The sequence below is a fragment of the Gobio gobio genome (genome assembly GCF_949357685.1).
Source record: "Gobio gobio genome assembly, chromosome: 16".
Taxonomy (NCBI): domain Eukaryota; kingdom Metazoa; phylum Chordata; class Actinopteri; order Cypriniformes; family Gobionidae; genus Gobio; species Gobio gobio.
This window is the reverse complement of record NC_137109.1, coordinates 48,902,152-48,920,309: the sequence shown is the minus strand read 5'-3', so window position 1 is coordinate 48,920,309 and position 18,158 is coordinate 48,902,152. Positions and strand designations below refer to the sequence as shown.

At 42.4% G+C, this 18,158-nt stretch overlaps 1 protein-coding gene across 1 annotated transcript in view; it reads right to left on the bottom strand.

Moving 5' to 3' along the window:
• Positions 1-5,981, bottom strand: part of fnta (farnesyltransferase, CAAX box, subunit alpha) — a 32,909-nt gene extending 26,928 nt beyond the window's left edge. Inside the window, exons 1-2 of the mRNA XM_079839068.1 lie at positions 5,772-5,981; positions 4,578-4,663 (exon numbers count right to left, since the gene is read on the bottom strand). Coding sequence (XP_079695194.1) covers positions 4,578-4,663; positions 5,772-5,905 — 220 coding nt within the window. The 5' untranslated portion in view covers positions 5,906-5,981. The remainder of the gene's footprint in view (positions 1-4,577; positions 4,664-5,771) is intronic.
• Positions 5,982-18,158: the final 12,177 nt, after the last annotated feature.

Sequence of the window (18,158 nt, the reverse complement as noted above, 5' to 3'; positions counted from 1 at the left end):
AAAGTATGGTGAAGCGGCTCACCACGGCTCTGCTTTCATCAGCGGAAAAGTTAAGAAACTCAACGCTAAAGCCCCGTTCACCGCCCTCAGTACAGAGCCGAGCAGTTCCCTCAGGTAGTGCTTGCTGTATTTTGCCTTGTTTTTAATGCACTTCAATGTACTGTATGGAAAATAATGCCTTAAATGAACTTGAGAGAAAATGAGATGCGCGGATCAGCGCGTCTTATGCTGCCTTCACGTGCTCTCGGAATTATCGTAATATACGAGTTTCCTAGGTAAACATTGCACATGAACGCCCTCACATTTTGAAACTTGAATGCAATGCGCTCGTAATCACGACTTCAGAAGTCGGAATCATCAAATTTCCGATAGCACGTGAAGGCAGCATTATCCACATCATGTTCAGAAGCGGCTGTTCTTAAAGTGACAGGAGCACTGATAATGTCTGTCATTAATGTTCAAAGAACAACGGGAACAGAAGATTGTAGCTTTAATGATGATCCATCTATATTTCACTTATTTATGCAGTTAAGAAAGGTGTTGATAACTTTATTCAATTTCTGTGTAGACTATGCCTGACAGGGAAGGCCACAGGTAAATATAACATTTATTATAATGGGTTTATGTAAAGATTGTTTTAAGTTCAATTAAATTAAAAGTTATTTTTTAAAGCCTAATAAATGGTGAAATTGGTAGCTTTCAGTTATACTGTAATGTAACGTCATCAATGTTTCATATAGACATTAATATCAGTGATTCTGGCCTTCATTCATAAAAAGATGCCATTACAACACACATTTAAAATATGCTGTCTTTAAATTGTTTCTAAATTAATTTGGAGAGTAACTGAAATTATTACAATATCAAAATATTAAAAACTCCAATGTTTTTAATTGCAATTAATCATGATTAATTACAGAAAAAATTCAATTAATTCTGGGGTTTTTTTATTATCAATTCACAGCACTAATATCTAGTTGTGACTTGAAGTGCTTAGAGTGCAGTGTTATGTTGCAGTATTTGTCCTGAAAAGTAAATGTGATGTTTGTTACCTGTTTGATGTTTGTCATTCCTATTTTATGTTTTATGTTCTATTATATTAACATTAAAAACACTCTTTTTACGACTAAAATAACAGTTAAGGGTAAAAAAAACTGAATTTGCAAAAATTAAAACGGAAAAAAAAAGGAATTAGCAAAAATTAAAACGGAAAAAACGGAATTTGGGAAAAAATAAAACGGAATTTGGGAAAAAATAAAACGGATTTCATAGGGCCCTAGTAATACGATATACCGCAATAATGAACATGCACAATATTGTTATCGTGGGCACTTCAAAATACCGTGAATAATTATTTATTACGAATTATTCAGATTTTTAGAATGAATTTTAAGAATACTTTACCCATCAACAGTTTAAAATGAAAAACACGTCAAAGAGGAACGTGCACTGATGTAAATAGACCGTGCATGAGCTGAGCACATGGCGGAATGAGGAGACGCTGAAGTGCACATTCATTCTTCGACAGCAGAGGGCGCGGACGCAAATGCAGAAATGCAGCCGTTTCTCCAGTAATCACACAACCTAATACATAATACTTAAAGACTTAATCCATACCATGGCAAAAAACTGTAAAAGTAATTGAATAATATGACAGAACTTACTATTCATTGTTTTATCATTGTTTTAAAGTTAAAAAACCCCAAAAACTCACTTGTCCGGCTTGTTCCTGCCCTGCTTCACACAGAATATCAGGTCTGGCCCTTTAAGAGCTGCACAGACCACATTCATTGTAACACCCGATTTCTCATTCAACTCTGTAAACGTTCACTGAAGACATATCCGACTGCGTTTACCCGAAAACTCGCCAGGACGTGCATTTTTACAGATTTTTTACCATTCAAACCCAATAATCTGTGAAACTGGCTGTTCTGCTTCCATTGTTTAGTGAACGCTCACACACACGTCCTCACTCCTGCTGTCACACAGACGCAAATTAAGAAATACTGCTCTTATTAGAGTACTGACATTTCTAAAGTACAGGTACTGATACAATTTCATATCGTACTCAACTTACCCAGTCGACTAAAAATATTGACGTCGACTAATTAACAGCGTCGACGAAGTTGATTGTATCGACCAATCGCGACAGGCCTAAATACCACAAACTTGTTCAGGGTTCCCACTCTTTTTCAGCAACCATTTTCCAGTACTTTTCCAGGACATTTTCAATTTTACTACGACTTTAATAAAATTTTACTTTAACCCTTTAAGACCTAAGGGTATTTTTACAATTAATTTTCCGCCTGGTGTTATTTACTAAAAAAGCTTGTAAAACATCAACCCTGTTGTGCACAGACAATTGACACACCTCTTTTTTTTCAAGACAAGTTGCACTGTCAGTATTTTTGTGTTGCATTGATGTCACCTGAATGTAAAATAAGTTATGGGACCATAAAGACAAATGAAAAACATAAAACGGAAATTGAATCACTCAAATATTTATTGAAAACACACACAAATAAATAAAAGCTAAGCATATTTCCTCTGGAAAACAGTTTGTTCAAGTCTTTGGAGTCCTGGAACTCAGGAATAAACATGATAACTTATACAGAACCAAAACTATTTACATTTTTCCAAAAAAAGTCCAGGCGCTTTTGGCCTCTTTGGATTTTGGATATTTACTGGTGCCAAGCCTCAAAACAGTTCCTATCAGGAACTTCTCCTCAAACTTTCTCCTCAAACTTTTTCCTCAAACTTTCTCCACAAAACTACTCAAAACTGCAGCGCGTCTCTCTCTCTCTCCTCAACACTAGCCGTGCGTCTCTCTCTCTCTCCTCAACACTAGCCGTGCGTCTCTCTCTCTCTCCTCAACACTAGCCGTGCGTCTCTCTCTCTCTCCTCAACACTAGCCGTGCGTCTCTCTCTCTCTCCTCAACACTAGCCGTGCGTCTCTCTCTCTCTCCTCAACACTAGCCGTGCGTCTCTCTCTCTCTCCTCAACACTAGCCGTGCGTCTCTCTCTCTCTCCTCAACACTAGCCGTGCGTCTCTCTCTCTCTCCTCAACACTAGCCGTGCGTCTCTCTCTCTCTCCTCAACACTAGCCGTGCGTCTCTCTCTCTCTCCTCAACACTAGCCGTGCGTCTCTCTCTCTCTCCTCAACACTAGCCGTGCGTCTCTCTCTCTCTCCTCAACACTAGCCGTGCGTCTCTCTCTCTCCACAATAACAGAGCTGTGGTTCATGCGTAATGACGCACACCAACGTGGATGATGGATCAGCCTGTCATTGGTCAAACCCTCATCCAAAATGGCAGCTAGCATCGCGCTAGCGGCAAAAATGACGGAAAATTTATAAATTATGGACATCAAGCGGATATATCTTGGATGTAAGCGTTTTGATTTATTGCTGAACAACTCCAAAAAGATGCACATGTTCCAGGCTGGATAGAAAACCTTCTGTAAAGGCTACAAAGACACCAAAGACACCCCCGTGATGGCTAGCTCGTTAGATTTCTGCTGGAAAAAAACGGTAAGAAAATCGATAAAAGTTTCATGAAATAATATAGATATTTATCGGAGGTGCCGTGTGACGTCGTGGGCGATGCCGTCGGGCTCTGAGGGTTAATAAAGGCAAGGCAAGGCATGACTTTCTCGCAATTGCGAGTTTACATATTTGTGATATAAACACGAAAATTGTCGCAATTCTTATTTCCTCAGAATTTTACTTTATAACTTGCAATTGCAGTTTAGATCTCACAATTCTGAGAAAAGAAGTCAGGATTGCAAGATATAAACTCGCAACTGCGCAAAAAAGTCAATTGTGAAGAAAAGACTTGCGAGTTTATATCACGCAATTCTGACTATATTTTGCAATTCTGACTTTAAACACACAAATGTGACTTTGTATCAAAATTATGTGATTAGGTAGCAGCTTACGAGTTAACATTCACTGCATACATTTGAGCAGTTAATAGCATTAGCATTAGCTAACGGCTGCAAGCGGCAACACAAGACTAAACATCATTATTGAAAATACTACTCACACGTATCAAATCATGTGCTTTCTGCAACTAGCGCAAATAGTTTGGGCCAGCGATAAACTCTTTATACTCTGCTAAAGAAATAACTTTTTTTAAAAGAATTTTCCCAGACAACAACAATAATTTCCAGGACATTTTACATTTTCTCTAATTTTCCATGTGTTTTCCAGGACTGGAAAATTTGTCATCAACTTTCCAGGTTTTCCAGGACGAGTGGGAACCCTGTTGTTTTACCACCTAAAGCCTTGTTTATACTTTCATCTGGCTCTGCAGCGCAAACCTCCGTGAGTTTAAAATACATTTTTTTAAATGTAATATATTTTTCTCCTGGTTCTTATTGTAAATAGGTCATAAAAATATCAATAATTATCGATATCGACCGATATGAAACACTTATATCGTGATACAGTTTTCAGCCATATCACCCAGTCCTACGAGAGACATGAAAGAAACAGGACAATGATAATGTGTGTTACTAAAAAAAAAAAAAAAAAGAGCAGTTGTTAGTTCAAGCTTGATGGAATAAAAGACACTTGCATTTCTCTGAATAAGCGATCTTCACCACAGGGTTCGGTCCATCATCTTGAGGAACGGGTTCGAGATCTGCCCACTCTTTTCTGTCCCTAAAAGAACAAAACAAGCACATGACAGTTTATAGACTTGCTAAGTAAAAAGGCCCAGTCGTTTTCCCAAGACATCATTAAATGAACCTATTTTGAATTAATATCTTCCCCTCTCTCTTAATCTCTTCTCTGATGACGAGGGCGGGGCCACCTGTCACTCACATGAGATCAGCCAATAGCAAACCACAACCACCCAATCAATTCCCCACAGACAAAATCAAGCCCCGCCCTACATTTGTTCTTGTTTGAGAAGCGTTTCACTCGGATACATAATAGAGAAGAAAAGACTAGAGCAACTTGCTGACTTTAAGGCTTGTTTAGTCCTACCTATTTATTCTGATTCAGTTCATATTAAATGTCATGATTATCTTCTTATCGAGTTTTATTCAGAATCAGGCAGAAATTAAGAGAAGTGAAGAATCAAAGAACATCAGAAAACATCTATGGTGCTCACGGAGTCAGAATGAATCAATAAAGAAAACGGTTCATTTGAATCTCTTCATTCTGACAGTTGTGTTCGGTTCATTTGAATCCATCAGAAAATGTGCAAAGTGGTCACTCAGAATCACAGAGGACAAACTGCCTTCAGGAAAACACCTACTCTAAATCAGGATTAAACCGACTCTAATAGTCCTGATCAGAATTAAACAGACTCTTTTGGCCCAGGACTCTTTCAGATCATGTGAATCACTGAGGTGGTATTAATGAGTGTTAAAATGGTATCAAAAAAGATTGAATAAATCCTGCTCAAATGAATCATTCTGACGTGTTGACTCGGTTCAAATGAACGTGAATCACTCTGAAGTGACATTAGAACATATTTTAAGAGGGTTAACTAAGTATAACACTATTTACATAAACTTGCTCACGAGTTTTGGTAAAATTTTAACTCAGATCTTTTAAGCGCTATTTATTCAATTCATGTGAATCACTCATAAACATAGCTAATACATAACTGATGTGCACTCCTTGTATTTAACAATAATGTCAACTATAAGGTGGCGGCCGATTACAATAAAGAGGACAATAACTAAGTTAAAAATCTCATTGAAGTGATTAGCCGCACACACTCATTCAGTTATCGTGCTAAGCTAGCTGCTAACCTCACCTGTAGAAGATATAACCGCCTTTAATAGGCTCCTCATATTCCATCTCCGCATCCTCCACGGCGTTCTCCTCTTCTACTCCGTCCTCCTCCAAATTCTCCTCCACGGAGTTGGACATTTCTTCAACAGAAGACATTGCAGAAACTGCACCTTGCTAACTGTGCAGATGGAGCTGACAGATGCGTGAAGGCAGAGACACACTTGCTCATTACGCTTTCAAAATAAAAGTCTGAGCTACAACGCTTTCAAAATAAAAGTCTGAGCGACAACGCTTTCAAAATAAAAGCCTATTCTAGACGCTTTCAAAATAAAAGTATGAGCTACAAACGCTTTCAAAATAAAAGTATGAGCTAGAATGCTTTTAAAATAAAAGCCTGATCTACACGCTTTTTAAAAATACAAGTCTGAGCTAGAACGCTTTCAAAATAAATGCCTGATCTACACGCTTTCAAAATAAAAGAATGAGCTAAACGCTTTTAAAATAATAGCCTGATCTACACGCTTTCAAAATAAAAGTCTGAGCTAGACGCTTTCAAAATAAAAACCTGCTCTACACGCTTTCAAAATAAAAGCCTGATCTATACGCTTTCAAAATAAAATGAGCTAAACGTTTCCAAATTAAAAGCCTGATCTACACGCTTTCAAAATAAAAGTCTGAGCTAGACGCTTTCAAAATAAAAACCTGCTCTACACGCTTTTAAAATAAAAGCCTGATCTACACGTTTTCAAAATAAAAGTCTGAGCTAGACACTTTCAAAATAAAAACCTGCTCTACAACGCTTTCAAAATAAAAGCCTAATCTAGACGCTTTCAAAATAAAAGTCTGAGCTAGAACGCTTTCAAAATAAAAGTCTGAGCTACAATGCTTTCAAAATAAAAGCCTAATCTAGACGCTTTCAAAATAAAAGTATGAGCTACAACGCTTTCAAAATAAAAGTATGAGCTTGAACGCTTTCAAAATAAAAACCTGCTCTACACACTTTCAAAATAAAAGTATGAGCAAGAACGCTTTCAAAATAAAAACTGCTCTACACGCTTTCAAAATAAAAGTCTGAGCTACAATGCTTCCAAAATAAAAGCCTAATCAGACGCTTTCAAAATAAAAGTATGAGCTATAAGGCTTTCTAAATAAAAACCTGCTCTACACGCTTTCAAAATAAAAGTCTGAGCTAGAACGCTTTCAAAATAAAAACCTGCTCTATGAGTCATGACTCACTGTCATATTTATGAGATGGAAAGTCAAAATTATGATATAAAAGTCACAATTGCAATTTTACCACAATTTCGACTAATTGTGATATAAAATTACGACTTAGAATGTCATTTCGCATTAATAATCTCATATTTTTGACTTATGACTACATATATAATATAATATAATGTATAAACATCTAATATACACCAATCAGGCCTAATATTGTGTTGGTCCCCATTTTGCTGCCAAAACAGCCCTGACCCGTCGAGGCATGGACTCCTCTAGACCCCTGAAGGTGTCAAACTCATTGTTGTGCTCCTCAAAGTTCTGATGCTCACGTTGGTGCTTTTGGCGGTGGACAGGGGTCAGCATGGACACCCTGACGGTCAGCGGCTGTGCCGCCCCATACACAACAAACTGAGATGCTCTGTGTATTCTGACACCTTTCTATCAGAACCAGCATTAACTTCTTGAGCAGTTTGAGCTCCAGTAGCTCGTCTGTTTGATCGGATTACACGGGCCAGCCTTCACTCCCCACGTGCATCAATGAGCCTCGGCCGCCCATGACCCTGTGGCCGGTTCTCCACTGGTCCTTCATGACCCTGTGGCCGGTTCTCCACTGGTCCTTCATGACCCTGTGGCCGGTTCTCCACTGTTCCTTCATGACCCAGTGGCCGGTTCTCCACTGTTCCTTCATGACCCTGTGGCCGGTTCTCCACTGGTCCTTCATGACCCTGTGGCCGGTTCTCCACTGTTCCTTCATGACCCTGTGGCAGGTTCTCCACTGTTCCTTCATGACCCTGTGGCCGGTTCTCCACTGTTCCTCCATAACCCTGTGGCCGGTTCTCCACTGTTCCTCCATAACCCTGTGGCCGGTTCTCCACTGGTCCTTCATGACCCTGTGGCCGGTTCTCCACTGTTCCTTCATGACCCTGTGGCCGGTTCTCCACTGTTCCTCCATGACCCTGTGGCCGGTTCTCCACTGGTCCTTCATGACCCTGTGGCCGGTTCTCCACTGTTCCTTCATGACCCTGTGGCCGGTTCTCCACTGGTCCTTCATGACTCTGTGGCCGGTTCTCCACTGTTCCTTCATGACCCTGTGGCCGGTTCTCCACTGTTCCTTCATGACCCTGTGGCCGGTTCTCCACTGTTCCTCCATAACCCTGTGGCCGGTTCTCCACTGTTCCTTCATGACCCTGTGGCCGGTTCTCCACTGTTCCTTCATGACCCTGTGGCCGGTTCTCCACTGTTCCTTCATGACTCTGTGGCCGGTTCTCCACTGTTCCTCCATAACCCTGTGGCCGGTTCTCCACTGTTCCTCCATAACCCTGTGGCCGGTTCTCCACTGTTCCTTCATGACCCTGTGGCCGGTTCTCCACTGTTCCTCCATGACCCTGTGGCCGGTTCTCCACTGTTCCTTCATGACCCTGTAGCCGGTTCTCCACTGGTCCTCCATGACCCTGTGGCCGGTTCTCCACTGTTCCTTCATGACCCTGTGGCCGGTTCTCCACTGTTCCTCCATAACCCTGTGGCCGGTTCTCCACTGTTCCTTCATGACCCTGTGGCCGGTTCTCCACTGTTCCTCCATGACCCTGTGGCCGGTTCTCCACTGGTCCTCCATGACCCTGTGGCCGGTTCTCCACTGTTCCTCCATAACCCTGTGGCCGGTTCTCCACTGTTCCTCCATAACCCTGTGGCCGGTTCTCCACTGTTCCTTCATGACCCTGTGGCCGGTTCTCCACTGTTCCTCCATAACCCTGTGGCCGGTTCTCCACTGTTCCTCCATAACCCTGTGGCCGGTTCTCCACTGTTCCTCCATGACCCTGTGGCCGGTTCTCCACTGGTCCTCCATGACCCTGTGGCCGGTTCTCCACTGTTCCTCCATAACCCTGTGGCCGGTTCTCCACTGTTCCTCCATGACCCTGTGGCCGGTTCTCCACTGTTCCTTCATGACCCTGTGGCCGGTTCTCCACTGTTCCTCCATGAACCTGTGGCCGGTTCTCCACTGGTCCTCCATGACCCTGTGGTCGGTTCTCCACTGTTCCTTCATGACCCTGTGGCCGGTTCTCCACTGTTCCTCCATGACCCTGTGGCCGGTTCTCCACTGTTCCTTCATGACCCTGTGGCCGGTTCTCCACTGTTCCTTCATGACCCTGTGGCCGGTTCTCCACTGGTCCTCCATGACCCTGTGGCCGGTTCTCCACTGGTCCTCCATAACCCTGTGGCCGGTTCTCCACTGTTCCTTCATGACCCTGTGGCCGGTTCTCCACTGTTCCTCCATGACCCTGTGGCCGGTTCTCCACTGGTCCTCCATGACCCTGTGGCCGGTTCTCCACTGTTCCTCCATAACCCTGTGGCCGGTTCTCCACTGTTCCTCCATAACCCTGTGGCCGGTTCTCCACTGTTCCTTCATGACCCTGTGGCCGGTTCTCCACTGTTCCTCCATAACCCTGTGGCCGGTTCTCCACTGTTCCTCCATAACCCTGTGGCCGGTTCTCCACTGTTCCTCCATGACCCTGTGGCCGGTTCTCCACTGGTCCTCCATGACCCTGTGGCCGGTTCTCCACTGTTCCTCCATAACCCTGTGGCCGGTTCTCCACTGTTCCTCCATAACCCTGTGGCCGGTTCTCCACTGTTCCTTCATGACCCTGTGGCCGGTTCTCCACTGTTCCTCCATGAACCTGTGGCCGGTTCTCCACTGGTCCTCCATGACCCTGTGGTCGGTTCTCCACTGTTCCTCCATGACCCTGTGGCCGGTTCTCCACTGGTCCTCCATGACCCTGTGGCCGGTTCTCCACTGGTCCTCCATGACCCTGTGGCCGGTTCTCCACTGTTCCTCCATAACCCTGTGGCCGGTTCTCCACTGTTCCTTCATGACCCTGTGGCCGGTTCTCCACTGTTCCTTCATGACCCTGTGGCCGGTTCTCCACTGTTCCTTCATGACCCTGTGGCCGGTTCTCCACTGGTCCTCCATGACCCTGTGGCCGGTTCTCCACTGGTCCTTCCTTGGAGCACTTTTGATAGAGACTGGCCACTGCAGACCGGGAACACCCCACAAGAGCTGCAGTTTTGGAGATGCTCTGACCCAGTCGTCTAGCCATCACAATTTGGCCCTTGTCAAACTCAAATCCTTACGCTTGCCCATTTTTCTAACACATCAACTTTGAGGACAAAATGTTCACTTGCTGCCTAATATTTCCCACCCACTAGGTGATGAAGAGATCATCAGTGTTATCCACTTCACCTGTCATAATGTTATACCTGATCAGTGTATATAAATATCTAATATAAATATGTTCACATCAATATTTTATATTGTCAAACTCACAAAAGGCTTATTTCTCTCAAATATTGTTCAATAATCTGTCTAAATCTGTGTGTGGGTGACATGTCTGGGGAGTATGCTGGCCATGCAAGAACTGGGATGTTTTCAGCTTCCAGGAATTGTGTACAGATCCTTGCAAGATGTATTATCATGCTGCAACATGAGGTGATGGTCGTGGATGAATGACACAACAATGGGCCTCAGGATCTCGTCACGGCATCTCTATGCATTCAAAATGCCATCAACAAAATGCAACCGTGTTCGTTGTCCATAACATACGCCTTCCAATATCATAACCCCGACGCCAGCTGCCCTGTACAGTGAAAACCGGGATTCATCCGTGAAGAGATCTCTCTAAAGTGCCAGACGCCATCGAATATGAGCATTTGCCCACTCAAGTCAGTTACCACAACGAACTACAGTCAGGTCAAGACCCCGATGAGGACGACGAGCATGCAGATGAGACAGTTTGTGCAGAAATTCTTTGGTTGTGCAAACCGATTTTTGCAGCAGCTGTCCGGGTGGCTAGTCTCAGACGATCTTGGAGGTGAAGATGCTGGATGTGGAGGTCCTGGGCTGGTGTGGTTACACATGGTCTGTGGTTGTGAGGCTGGTTTGATTCTCTGGAGACGGCTTATGGTAGAGAAATTAACATTTAATTCACGGGCAACCGCTCTGGTGGACATTCCCGCAGTCAGCAAGCCAATTGCACGCTCCCTCAAAACTTGCGACATCTGTGGCATTGTGCTGTGATAAAACTCCACAGTTTGGGCTTGTCCACACAGAGACACGTTTAACTATAGTGTTGTAGTCAAGACCACCTAAACTGAGACCAAGACCAGCGTGTGCCGAGACCAATACAAGACCAAGACTTTGTGGGGTTGAGACCAACACAAGACCAAGACCAAGACAGGGCGAGACCGAGCCAAGACCAGACCAGCACTCCTTAAAGGGTTAGTTCACCCAAAAATGAAAATTCTGTCATTAATTACTCACCCTCATGTCGTTCGACACCCGTAAGACCTCCGTTCATATTCGGAACACAAATGAAGATATTTTAGTGTAAAGCTGATGCTGAGAAAGGCTTCAGATAGGCCTCCATTGGCATTTAGTACATTTACACTCACAAGACCCATAAAAGGCACTTAAAATGTCGTTACAAAGTCCATCTCACCACAGTGACTCTACAATAATTTTACGATGCGACGACAATAGTTTTTGTGCGCAAAAAAAAAATCAAAATAACACCTTTATCCAACTTGTTCTTGTCTTCCGTGTGTGCCTCCACGACGCATGCGCGAGAATATGACGTAGCGCCGGCGTTCGGGAATCCATGAAATGCACACTTTAACCCCATTTTGAGAACTACGCCGAGACCTAAAGCACGATCAATGTAGAATCCAACAGCTTAGATACGCGCGTCTTCCTCTGCTCGTAAACAAATCGCTTCTGGGTCATGTGTCCGAACGCCGGATCTGCGTCATATTCTCGCGCATGCGTCGTGGAGGCACACACAGAAGACAATAACAAGTTGGATAAAGTCGTTATTTAGATTTTTTTTTGCGCACAAAAACTATTGTCGTCGCATCGTAAAATTATTGTAGAGTCACTGTGGTGAGATGGACTTTGTAACAACGTTTTTAGTGCCTTTTATGGGTCTTGTGAGTGTAAATGTACTGAATGCCAATGGAGGCCTATCTGAAGCCTTTCTCAGCATCAGCTTTACACTAAAATATCTTCATTTGTGTTCCGAAGATGAACGGAGGTCTTACGGGTGTCGAACGACATGAGGGTGAGTAATTAATGATAATTAATAATAATTTTTGGGTGAACTAACCCTTTAAATTCATCTAAAAGATCCATATCTACTGTCTGAGAAATGACTTACTATTCTAATTGTATTTATTAATTAAATATAAGACACTATAGCGCTGTTACCAATCAAATTACTAACAATAAAATTCATGGCACAGAAGTTGCATCTGAATTGGTACAAAATAATGTTCAGATTAATTTAACATTAAAACATTAACATTATTGAACAGTCACGGAATCCTTTATTCAACCGATTTGTTCAAAGCAGCTGATTCATTTAATAACGAAATGCTGCAAATTAGCAAAGACAGTTTAAAATGTAATTTAATATGAACTTCTTGTTTATTTAACGTTTGTATAAATCAATATCATTTGCAATCACGCTTATATTCATGAAAACAGCTCTCTTGCTCTTGCGATATTGCTTAATTATATTCTATTTTATAAAAAAAAAACTAAATCTCAGAATTTTGTGGGCTTTTATATTAATTTTGGGCATTTTTGAGACAATGCTGCATTGATTTTGAACCCGACAGGACAGTAACATAAGAAATCACATTACAAAGAAGTTATTGATTGCATTTTAAGCAGTAAGTTTTACATTAAATCACATTAAAGATGTTAAATCAGACAATGCACCGGCAATTTAGTGATTTCCTTGCAGTTGTGGTCTTGACTGGTCTTTAGATAAAATCCGGAGTCCTCTAAGTCCAAGACCAAGACAAGACAGAGGAGAAATGCAGTCGAGACCGAGACAAGACCAAGACCATCAAAAAATGGTCTTAAGACCGGTCTCGAGTACTACAACACTACTGTATACATACAAATTTTTTATCTTATCAGCGTTTCGTTCAGACGGATGCGGCGTTTTAGGAGCCTGAAACCGTTTTTTTTTTGAGTGGATAAATCTTAAAACGACACCCTTGCGTTTTCGTGTGTACAGCCAATCAGTATTTTTGTAAAACGGTGATAATAAGCGTCCCGCATGTTAAAGACTAGAAGGGATACAGCTACGGGCACTGGGCATGCGCACATCAATATTGCGTCATTTAATTACTGTATTTGTATTATTGTAAGGGTAGGTTTAGGGTGTAGGAGTTTATAAAACACATCTGGTAAGTAGCATATTTATTTATTATTTTATCGTGAGATTTTGCCTCATCCACCCCTTCTCATTGATATACACTCACCTAAAGGATTATTAGGAACACCTGTTCAATTTCTCATTAATGCAATTATCTAATCAACCAATCACATGGCAGTTGCTTCAATGCATTTAGGGGTGTGGTCCTGGTCTAGACAATCTCCTGAACTCCAAACTGAATGTCAGAATGGGAAAGAAAGGAGATTTAAGCAATTTTGAGCGTGGCATGGTTGTTGGTGCCAGACGGGCCGGTCTGAGTATTTCCCAATCTGCTCAGTTACTTCTAGGGTTTACAAAGAATGGTGTGAAAAGGGAAAAACATCCAGTATGCGGCAGTCCTGTGGGAGAAAATGCCTTGTTGATACTAGAGGTCAGAGGAGAATGGGCCGACTGATTCAAGCTGATAGAAGAGCAACACTCGTTACAACCGAGGTATGCAGCAAAGCATTTGTGAAGCCACAACACGCACAACTTTGAGGCGGATGGGCTACAACAGCAGAAGACCCCACCGGGTACCACTCATCTCCACTACAAATAGGAAAAAGAGGCTACAATTTGCACGAGCTCACCAAAATTGGACAGTTGAAGACTGGAAAAATGTTGCCTGGTCTGATGAGTCTCGATTTCTGTTGAGACATTCAGATGGTAGAGTCAGAATTTGGCGTAAACAGAATGAGAACATGGATCCATCATGCCTTGTTACCACTGTGCAGGCTGGTGGTGGTGGTGTAATGGTGTGGGGGATGTTTTCTTGGCACACTTTAGGCCCCTTAGTGCCAATTGGGCATCGTTTAAATGCCAGGGCCTACCTGAGCATTGTTTCTGACCATGTCCATCCCTTTATGACCACCATGTCCCCATCCTCTGATGGCTACTTCCAGCAGGATAATGCACCATGTCACAAAGCTCCAATTATTTCAAATTGGTTTCTTGAACATGACAATGAGTTCACTGGACTAAAATGGCCCCCACAGTCACCAGATCTCAACCCAATAGAGCATCTTTGGGATGTGGTGGAACGGGAGCTTCATGCCCTGGATGTGCATCCCACAAATCTCCATCAACTACAAGATGCTATCCTATCAATATGGGCCAACATTTCTAAAGAATGCTTTCAGCACCTTGTTGAATCAATGCCACGTAGAATTAAGGCAGTTCTGAAGGCGAAAGGGGGTCAAACACAGTATTAGTATGTGTTCCTAATAATCCTTTAGGTGAGTGTACATAAGAAAGGCTAGATGTCTTACGGCGGAGTCTCTAATGTCATCACCGGCTCAGGCAAGCTTTCTGGCGGGCTCTGTGGTACCTGATGTAAGGTGAGTGATCTGAACACAAATACTCTTATCTCGCTGAAATCTGGATTTACAAATGGTTTGGTCTCTAACAAACGTTATTATCGTGGCTATAATCCTGGATGCTTGAACAAATTATGAATAATTATTAAGTATGCAGTGTCATAACTACATCTCTACGAGTGAGCGAGCTGATTGTGACAAGATGGCCGCCAGGTGCAGACGTCAACCTCCATTGGCCAGCAGCGAGGACGAGACATAGGGTGCGTCTCAATCAGCTCCCTAGTTCAGTAGTCAGGGCACTGATCAAGGAGTCAGCCCATTGACTTATGTACTGATCTGTGCCCTGACTACTGAATTAGGGAGCTGATTGAGACGCACCCATAGCTTTTATTATGTATAACTATGCCCCTTCTAGCCACAACTCTTCTTCTCCGTTTTTAGTGTATTTCTGGCCTGGCATGTTCAGTGGTACACTAAAAACGGAGAAGAGTTGTGGCTAGAAGGGGTACAGCAACAGTAGGAAGTGAGACAAAATCTAACAATAAAATTATAAATAAATGTGCTACTTACCAGAAGTATTTTATTAACGCCTACACCCTAAACCTACCCTTACAATAATGCAATGACAGTAATTAAATGACGCAATATTGATGTGCGCATGGCCAGTGCCCATAGTTGTATCCCTGGGACCCGGTTTCATAAAATATTGGTTTCATGCTTCCAAAACACCAGATCTGTGTGGAAAATGTTTACATAGCTAAACGCGTCTCCGTGTAGACAGGGCCTAGCAAATTTATTTAATATTTTATTGTGAGATTTTGCCTAACTTCCTAGGGTGCTTCTCAATATCCCTCCTCGTTTCCTCGCTCCTCCGTCCTCCATCCTATGACCTGGAAACCGACCGAGCTCAGCCATCTTGTAGGACATCTCAATTCTCTAATTGCATCGTGCGGAGGCTTCCCGAGGAGTCATGAGCGAGGATACACAGGTGTATCCTTTGCGGAAGTGTTTTATCGATTAAACGGGACGCACGTATTAATTCTCCTCCCCCTTCACATCTTGCCACAGTTTATTCATTATTATTATTATTATGTTTACATGTACAAGACACAAATGTATGTCAAATAACAACAACTGACAGTTATAGAATTGTATCAAAGCACAAGAAAATGAAAGAAACAAACTAAAACAAATAAGAAGCAGTTAATAACTGGGAATAATTAGTTGTTATTAATAACTGGTGTAATATTAAATAAAATATGGACAAATGTGGTATTTTGTAGGGGTTGAATCTATTAAAATATAAATAGTTATCTCTAATGTTCAAGAATCCCGACGTGCAAACTAAATCCAGCGGTGTAGAGTCATTATTTGATGACGCTTTGAAGCGACGCTAAAGGGAGCGAGGATAAATACAACTCCAAATCAGAAAAAGTGGGGACAGTATAGAAAACGCAAAAAAAAAAAAGAAAAGAAGTGATTTCTAAATTTACTTTGACTTGTATTTCATTGCAGACAATATGAACACAAAATATTTCATGTTTTGTCTGGTCAACTTCATGTCATTTGTAAATATGCATCCTTTCCTGTCATTCAGACCTGCAACACATTTGAAAAAAAGTTGGGACAGGAGCAATTTAGGGCTAGTAATGAGGTCAAATGGTTAAATAATGATGTGATTTGAAACAGGTGATGTCAGCAGGTGATTGTAATTATGATTTGGTACAAAAGCAGCATCCAAGAAAGGTCTAATCCTTAAGGAGCAAAGATGGGCCGAGGATCGCCAGTTTGCCAACAAATATGTGAGAAAATTGTTGAAATGTTTAAAAACTATGTTCCTCAAAGAAAGATAGAAAGAGATTTGGATATTTCACATTCAACAGTGCATAACATAATTAAAAGATTCAAGGAATCTGGAGGAATTTCAGTGCTTAAAGGACAAGGGCGCAAGCCTAAGCTGAACAACCGTGATCTCCGATCCCTCAGGCGGCACTGCATCAAGAATCGTCATTCATCTATAAGCGATATCACCACATGGGCTCAGGACTACTTTGGCAAACCTTTGTCAAGTACCACAATACGTAGTTACATCCACAAATGCCAGTTAAAACTGTACTGTGCCAAAAGGAAGTCCTATGTTAACAGTGTCCAGAAGCACCGTCGACTTCTCTGGGCTCGGAGGCATCTGGGATGGACCATCACACAGTGGAAACGTGTACTGTGGTCAGATGAATCAGTATTTCAGGTATTTTTTGGGAGGAATGGACGCCGTGTGCTCCGGATCAAAGAAGAAAAGGATCATCCAGACTGTTACCAGCAACAAGTCCAAAAGCCAGGGTCTGTCATGGTATGGGGTTGTGTCAGTGCCCTTGGCAAAGGTAACTTGCACTTCTGTGAAGGCACCATTAATGCTGAAAAGTACATAGAGATTTGGGAGCATAATATGCTGCCTTCAAGAAGACATCTTTTCCAGGGACGTCCATGCATATTTCAACAAGACAATGCAAAACCACATTCTGCACACATTACAAAGTCCTGGCTGCGGAGGAAGAGGGTACGGGTACTTGACTGGCCTGCCTGCAGTCCCGACCTGTCTCCAATAGAGAATGTGTGGCGCATTTTGAAGCGAAAAATGCGACAACGAAGACCCCGTACTGTTGCCCACCTTAAGACTTGTTTGCAGGAAGAATGGGACAAAATTACACCTGAAACACTTCATCACTTGGTGTCTTCAGTCCCTAAACGTCTTTGTAATGTTGCCATTCCTTTTTACAACACTTAAAAGTGGTAAATGCTTTACTGTCCCAACTTTTTTTGAAATGTGTTGCAGGTCTGAAGGACAGGAAAGGATGCATATTTACAAATGACATGAAGTTGACCAGACAAAACATGAAATATTTTTTGTTCAAATAGTCTGCAATGAAATACAAGTCAAAGTAAATTTAGAAATCATTTCTTTTTTTTTTTTTGCGTTTTCCATACTGTCCCAACTTTTTCTGATTTGGGGTTGTAATTTCACTTCATTCAATTCCTCCGTCCTCGCGTCTTTTCCTTGCGTCCTGAAGGGGTGGAGATAAGACGCGAGGAAAGGAAGCTAGGAAAGGAAACAAGGATGCACAAATAAGAATTGAGAAGCACCCCTACCAAAGCTGTACCCTTTCTAGCCACAACTCCTCTCCGTTTTTAGTGTGTTTCTGTGGAGGAATGACCACACACTGGCCTGGCATGTATACTACATCGCTTTGAGTCAGTTTCAGTGCTCTCGTGTGTACGCAGATATTTATTGAAATGAAAAAAAAAAAAAGAAAAGATTGGATAGGGAAAGCTCTGGCTTCGTGTGGACGGGGCCTTTTATTGTGGCCAGCCTAAGGCACACCTGAGCAATTATCATATGCCACACCTGTGAGGTGGATGGATTATGGCCCAGTCCCAAATGGCACACTAAACCCTCACGCTCTTCCTGAGGTTCGTTTGGTCAGGTGCGCACCAAAAGTGGACCAAACAAGCGTACCGAGAGCTCCTTGAAGAGGTGGTGTCTGTACGCTTTCAGACGAACTCTGGAGCGGTTCATTTGTGGTGAGAACGTGATCCGACCTCGAACAGACCCAACTGCAA